The sequence below is a fragment of the Sinocyclocheilus rhinocerous genome, unplaced genomic scaffold (assembly GCF_001515625.1).
Source record: "Sinocyclocheilus rhinocerous isolate Xijiao unplaced genomic scaffold, SAMN03320098_v1.1 scaffold749, whole genome shotgun sequence".
Classification (NCBI taxonomy): Eukaryota; Metazoa; Chordata; class Actinopteri; order Cypriniformes; family Cyprinidae; genus Sinocyclocheilus; species Sinocyclocheilus rhinocerous.
Genome location: NW_015653466.1, coordinates 471106 through 479019, shown reverse-complemented (window position 1 = coordinate 479019; position 7914 = coordinate 471106). Strand labels below are relative to the sequence as shown.

The window sequence follows — 7914 nt, the reverse complement described above, 5'->3', positions numbered from 1 at the left end:
TGTGAGCGGTGCGCATAGAAACGCTCTATCACAGTGCGTGAGTACCGCATTGAGATTTCTTGGGCTTAAATGGCTTAAAATTACTTTAATTAAACTAGCCCAAAACTACAAAACGCGGCAAGTGTTAAAGTAGCCCAATTCCGCGGGAAAACCGCGGACTTGGCAACACTGAGCGTGACTGATACTATAAGAAATCATTCTAATATGCTGATTTGGTTCTCAAGTAACATTTCTTCTTCTTATTAAAGCTAAACACAGTTGTGCTGCTCAATATATTTTGTGGAAACTTAGACTTTTTCAGGATTCTTTAAAAAAACGTGATGAAAGTTCAAAATAACATGCAATGAAACAATAATACATTTACTGTAACTTTTGATAAATTTAATGTATACTTGCTGAATAGAAGTATTAAAGAAAGCACTCACTGACCCCAAACTTTTGAGCGGAGGTGTAACTAACTATTATGCCATTCTGAACATGTAAAAGTGGGTAATTTAAACAAAGGTATATTGAAACTGGTGGGAAGTGAAGATGGATGAACATAAAGAAAAAAAATTTTACAGTCACCAGTGTATTTTTAGATTACAATATTCTTCTGCGGCAAAGGAAACCACAAAACACAGCTCAGACAATTCCACTGAACAGCCTGTGATGTTTACTGATCTCTAATCAGAGGCCTGCTACAAGAGAGAGAAAGCAGCAATATTATACAAAGATAACATCCCTAATTGACGTGTTTTGCTCAGCACGTGTTCCCAGATTCTCTCAGCATTTATTATAGAGTTTTAAGTCTCAAATTGTGTGTTTCTTTCAGAGCCCTGTGTGTGTGTGTGTGGGTGTGTGTGTCTTTGAGGATATAAAACACATGCAGAGAGACTGCAAAGTATCTCCTCCTTCAGTATAAAAGAGCAATGAGCAGTCAAAAGCAGTCTTCGAGCCCCTGAAAGTCTCATTTTTGTTTTTTCCTGTCATGAAAGTGCGCTCCAACAAGCCACAAGATAATTAGCCAAACAGACGCCAAGCACGGCCATGTTTATGGACAGCCCTGTCCTCCAGCTAGCCAATCGCACTGCAAAGATCTACCACAGCAATCTTGTGAAACACCAGAGGGACATCTAAAAGCATCCGAAACACAAATCAGCATCAAGACAAACATTTCCAACAATCAATGCATTACAAGAGCAAAACAGCTGGCAATTTTCTAGAAGCCAAAAGCCATTTGGCATGGTGAAGCATTCGTATTTGTATTAAAATTGTGTTTTGCTCAATAAAGGCTAGTTCTGGTTCTGAAAAAACATCCAGACAAGTAATCTGCTTTTAATCTAAGACACGACAACAACTATGAGTGAACAACAGACACGAAGTGACACAAACATCTTCTGCCTCAAATCAGATATTCTTCATCCTGGCTCTCTGAATCTGTAACATTAGTGTGAATACTCTATTTGAGCACTAGGTGTCAGGCTGCACATACATAGCAGAACTCACCAGAACCACAAGAGTGTAATAAAAGCACTCACATTTTCAATAACAAAGGTCCACTCTTTGTCTTCAAACTCCTCTGCGTGGGGATCCTGAAAAACAGAATGTGGAAATTAATTAGATGGCATATGACCTGAGACGAGGCTCATTAAAGAAGTCTCAGAATAAAGCCTGTTTTTAGTGTCTTTTGTAACGGAGATACTGGGGAAAAGCAACTCCACAGATCAAATCAACCTCCATTTACTGATCAACAATAGAGATCAAAGCAAGATCTGCATTTCTTGAGGGAAATAAAATGCAAAACATACAAAGAATGTAGACGTTTCCATAAATGACTTACCTAAAGCTTCATCTGGCTACATCAGTAATATAATGACCAATTGCAGTGCAATAGGTCACAGAGAAAGTGATCTGCCTGTCTCATACAAGTCAGATAAATTCTTCTCATACTGATCTATGTTGTGAGCCTATTTCAAAGTTGAATCAGGTTTATTAGTCAGGTAAATGTGTATATGAGGATGCAAATACATACAGTTCACCTGACCTGCTGTTCTGGAACTATCCCGGTCAGCTGACTGCAAGGTTGGCGGTGCACAAATGAAACATTCGTGAACTCCTGAATGCCAAATTGACCTACTGCAATGAACTCTGGGAGATGTAGTTGTACATGACACTGATTAGTGTGTGTTAGCGTGGTTTGGTGAGGAGAGGGCTGATAAGGAAAAAGCTTGGACAAGCACTTTGTGTGTGTGACCTATGTAAAACACAATGTGGAGACTGTTAGAGGATATTCAACACCAGCCTGTCAGCGCTAGCTCGTAACTTGCATGTGTGATGTGTATGTATGTGAAAATATTTATATAAAATGTGTGTGTGTGTGTGTGTATATACACATACATTTTTTATGCATACTTAAGTATAGTAATAAACTGTACATACCACTATACATATGTATGCTTAATACAAGTTATATATCAATATATTTAAAATTCCGAACTCAACGTCAGAATTGTTGTCAGAATGTCATCTGAGACAAGAGTACTGTCATCTCAAATCCTGTGCTGTTAGCAGGAGGAGCCTCCGATCTACAAACTTCTCTCTCTCTTTGTGTCTAATAGATGTACTTCCTCTATGGCTGCACCTGGGTCTGACAATTGAGGATGTAAGGTCTCACTTCTCTCGTGCCAGATGTAAAAATCTGCTGACCGGCATTTCAAAAAGACTAAAATACCAAGCACAGACTTCCTGCTGCCGTGTCAGTTTCTGCTGTACACACACTTGAGAAGGGGGTTAAAATTTGGACTGTGGAAGTTAAATTAAAGTGGAATCAGGACGTCTAGACACTAGCAGACCTGCAGATCTCAACCAATCAGCTTCTGGGAAAAAGCCAACTGCTACAACTGGCCCCAATAACGTCTAGGCCTACTTGGCCCCTAGATGAAAGTGTTTTTAATGTGTGTGTGTAAGTGCATGTGTTTACCTTAAATAGTGTGACAGTGATCTCTATGTTCTCTGGAACAGGCCACACCACCACTCCTCTATATGGGTTCTTAATGCCAGGCTGCCAGCTATGAGACTGTAAAAAAAAAATAAAAATACATTAGATGATACACAAAATGATTATAATAGACACAAGAAAACAAACAGCTTTACTCATACAAAATAAAATAAAATACACAATCTAGTCGTTGTTACACTGCAAAAAATTATTTTCTTAGTATTTCTGTCTTGTTTTCCAGTTTGAATTAAATATATTTTTCTTACCCCATTGGAAGATTTTTTTTAAGTTTTAAGCATGAAGCATAAGACTTATCATTAAGTCATTTTGCTACAAGTAAATTAGACATTTTAACTGGAAAACAAGACAAAAACATGATTTTTGCATGAATTTGGAGTGATACGTTGTTACATAAAGCTTTAATGATTCATTAAAGTTGATGTGCATAATTTTTGAGCCAATATCAGCACAAGAAACTGCGCCATCCCATACTCACATCATTAGCTCAATAATTAAGTGCATTTATATGCACATTAAAAGTTTGATTTCAGTTGGACTAAAACTAAAATGTCATATAAACACTTCAGTCAGACTACTCTTACAGTACTAGTCTGGTTTTGTTAAGTCAGACTTACAGAGCTAGATAATGTAATTGTAGCTCAACATTGTCCAGCATGTATAAAAGCTAATTGGGCTAAAATTGTCTTCAGCATTGTGTGTAGGGATGCACCGATACCGATACTGGCATCGGTATCGGGCCCGATACTGAGCTCCTGTACTCGTACTCGTAAAAATGCCCCGATACCAAACGCGGATACCACACAGCAAGTGATAAGCGCCATATTCAAACAAAGAAACACCGACAACAGAACAACAGACAGCAGAATGGAGTTAAGGATGTCTACTACGAAGTATATGTATGCAATGAATATAACGTTAAACATTCAGTATTAACGCCTGTATAGCTGAAGTGCGTGAGCTGATAAAAAAAGCACGCTGAGTGGATTGAGCGCACGGCGGCGCAGATGCGCGAGCTTGTCGAGTGAATATATCTTTCTCACAGACATCACTGGAAAGTTTGTAGTTCGGTCGGATATGTCAAAAACAAGTAAGTAAAACAATGCACAAGTTACTTAACGGTAGGGAGAGAGCGAGAGCGAAAGAGAGAGAGAGAGAGAGAGAGAGCGCGCACAATTCTGTTGTGTGATCTTTGATGTTCAAGCAAAATAAAGTAAACTGTGACAAATCATACCCAAACATTCTTCATACAGTGGACTATCTGTAAAACTGATGCAAATTTGGGACCAAAAATTATTCAGACCGAGTCTGGGAAAAAACATTGAAGTTGAGGTTTGCATGAAGCTGGTTGACAGCATGCCCAGGAGACTACAGGCTGTTATTAAGGCTAAGGGTCGCCCGACTAAGAATTGATAGCTGTGTAAATACTGTCATACTAACAGCTGTCTGATTTTTGGTTGATTGTAATCTATTACATACCTTTCTATCAAAGTTATCTAACATTATCAAGCTGAATTTGTTCTGACTCAGTTTAACTCTGAGTTCTTGTCATATTTTATTACCATTTTCTAAACTATAGCGAATAAACTGTGATAATGTGAGAAATGTTGAAGGCGTCTGAATAAATTTTGGTTTGACTGTATCTATTTGATAAATGAAGTTAACCAACTAACATTATACATACTCTTTTGGTTTCTGTACCCAATATTTAAAAAATTTACAAATGCAATAAAAATATTGGTATCGGTACTCGGTATCGGCAAGTACCAAAAATTAAAGTATCGGTATCGGGCGAGTACTGGAAAAAGTGGTATCGGTGCATCCCTAATTGTGTGTCTGCTCCAAAAGCTGATCTGTGATGTGTATTTAATCCATCAAATTTTATATTAAGAATGTAGCTCAACTACGCAAAAACCCACTAGTTACTGCACATGTAAACCTACTTGAGGCATTGTTTGAAACTGCATAAAAAAAATAAAAAAGTAATATTACCCACCTTGGAAGATTTCCTTCGGCTCCTGCGTGTCCAGACAACAACTAGCTTGTCCGGTTGCCTAAAAAAAGAACACAAGAGAAAAAAAATTCAACAAGCACTAATGAAGTATTTAACAAGCACATTATCTAAAAGAAACACTACCAGAGCTTCAGATTTCAGTTCTGCTGTGAACAAGCTACAGCAAATTTGAGTCTGAATCACTTGTCAATCAACAGAGAACAAGATCAGATGAGAAATGAGAGAGAAAGATGCTGACCAGCCTTCTCAAGAAAGAGCTCAAAGTCAATCAATTCATGCCCATATCACACAGCCTAGCCCAGCAGCAAACAAACTCACTGCTTTTCAGAGGCCAGTGTGTGCGCGCTAGATGAATGTGTTAATGGAGTTCAATTCATCCCTCACACTAAAGCACAAATACACCTTACGGTACAACATGCACAATACACACTCACAATTCGAACGATCAAAAGGTTTAAAGATAAACAAACTATAAGACTAGAAGGAGAAAAAGGTTTCAGCACATCTGAGCAGGGCTGAGAGAGAGAACACACACACACAGGAACCAGGACTCGCAATCTTGAATTGGATTACCAGCAGTAAGAGGCTTGACTGCAATCTGACAGGTGTGCGTTTATGCATGTGTGGTGTATGCGTCTCATTTTCAGAAACATTACTGTCCTCATCTAAACCATTCCAAACATGATAGAGCAGACAGAAGGCTGATCTATGCCCATCTAAGGCATCTCCTGCTGAGTGTCTGGATTATTCTAGATTACTATACAGATCAGTTTCCCAGGAACAGAAAAACGTCAGTACTCCCCCCCCCCAAAGGATTTTCTGTGGAGAATCAGCAATGATAGAGCATTTCAAACAATGACTAGACTTAAAAAGTGTCTGGGAAACCAGCAAGAGAGCATCACAGAAACCATACACAGATGCTCCATTGTGTCTCTCTACATTTCTAGAACACACTCACATTCCCTCCTGCCCTACAGCATCATGCTCTGTTTGACATGGAGCACTGAAAACAATCTGTTTTCAGTCATCTCTCGCTCTGAAATACCAAAACTCTTTCTATTTCCATTCCTACTTGGACTTGTGTGTTTTCTCTAGGCTAGTTGACATGCACTACTGCAGTTCTCTCTTTTCACATGATCTTATCAAAGTTTTACAATGAGTTTCCTCATGGATGGGTCACAATGATTTTGAAAGAAATTTTATTCAGCAAGGATGTATAAATTGATCAAAAGTGACAGTAAAAACATTTATAATGTTTCAAAATATTTCCATTTCAAATAATCGCTGTTCTTTTGAATACTTCCTATTCATCAAAGAGTCGTGAAAAATATGTTCGATTACATAATATGTATCAATGTATCATTATGTAATACTAATGTGTACTCACTCACTCCGGTGGCGCTGCTCTGCTTGCGACCCGGGCTCGTGCTCCACTACATCAGTCTGTTCGTACTTTTTATTGTTATTTTATCTTATCGTGACGAATCCGACGCTCGTATGGCGATGATCGTCCAACTTGCCTGTCTAGTAACAGTCATATGGGGATACTTGGCGCAGTGCACGGTATATGCAGGTGTGGAAACATGGACGCCTATTAGCTATACCCGAGATACTTTGCTCGCGCTTTGCCAAATGGGATTACCTCCGCCGAACCTACCTGCCTGCGTGAGGGTGCAACCTGAGCGAAATAGAAGGCAAAGGAAAAGAGGCCAGAGGGGCGGAATACGGCAGCGTCTTCGACGACGAGGGAGTAGACCACCCTTACCGTCGATGATTCTGTGTAATGCTAGATCCCTGCATGGAAAGATGGGAGAACTTCGTGTGAACTCCAAAGCATGTTTTGAGTACCGCACTTCAAGTTTGATGGTGTTTACGGAAACATGGCTTCATCAGGATATCCCCGACGCGGCCATGGAGTTGGAAGGATTCACGCTTGTGCGGGCGGATAGAAGTGTGCAATCGGGGAAATACAGAGGCGGTGGTATAGCTGTGTATGTGAGTAACAACTGGTGTAAACAGTACACAATCAAGGACACATTCTGCTGCCCCGATGTTGAAGTTTTATGCTTGAAAATGAGACCCTTTTATCTACCGAGGGAATTCGGAAGCATTGTTGTTTGTGCGGCCTATGTACCTCCTAGTGGAAATGCGGCGAGAGCAGCAGAGTATATCGCGGATTGTGTTCATCAACAACTACAAGGCTCACCAGACGCTCCTGTATTTATTTTAGGTGACTTTAATCATTGCAAGCTGGAACTGTTCTTGCCCGGGTTTGAACAATACATAAAATGTGGAACACGTAAAGACAGAATCCTAGATAAGTGCTATGGAAATGTAAAAAAAGCTTATGAGGCCAGATATATATATTTTTTTTTTTTTTTTTTTTTATATATTCTCTACTAGTATGTGTTGTATGTGATGTGGTGGTTGTATTTCTGAGCCTAAGACAAATTTCCCTCAGGGACAATAAAGTGTACCTAACCTAACCTAACCTAACCTATTCTAATAAATTTGTTTTAATTAAAAAAAGTAAAAAATTTAAAACAAGTATATAAATATAAAAGTTTAATAATTTGACATAAAACATGACACTAATAAGGTATAAAAAAGACCTTACAAAGGTTTATTTAAAGGTGACATATCATGAAAATCTGACTTTTCCAGGTTTTAAGTGCTATAATCAGGTCCCCGGTGCATCTACCAACCAAGGAAACGTGAAAAAGATTAACCCAGTAACTTTGTTTTGGTAAGCCTTTTTCTGCAAGCGTCTGAGAAAACGAGCGCGTTTGATTTTGCTCACTTGGTGACGTGGCAAAGGGATCTCATTATAATATTACCACCCCTTAATCTGTAAGTTTACACCCACGGTGCCGTCATTTTGATTTTGCAAGCGACAACAGTG

The 7914-nt window shown here is 39.0% G+C and overlaps 1 protein-coding gene across 5 annotated transcripts in view; it reads right to left on the bottom strand.

Annotated features, from left to right (window-relative positions):
• LOC107715969 (EH domain-binding protein 1-like) overlaps positions 1 to 7914 on the bottom strand; it is a 149902-nt gene that overhangs the window by 113717 nt on the left and 28271 nt on the right. For all 5 annotated transcript variants that reach the window (XM_016522246.1, XM_016522249.1, XM_016522247.1 and 2 more), the window contains exons 3-5: positions 4995 to 5052; positions 2963 to 3058; positions 1521 to 1574 (exon numbers count right to left, since the gene is read on the bottom strand). In XM_016522246.1, the coding sequence (XP_016377732.1) occupies positions 1521 to 1574; positions 2963 to 3058; positions 4995 to 5052 (208 nt within the window). The remainder of the gene's footprint in view (positions 1 to 1520; positions 1575 to 2962; positions 3059 to 4994; positions 5053 to 7914) is intronic.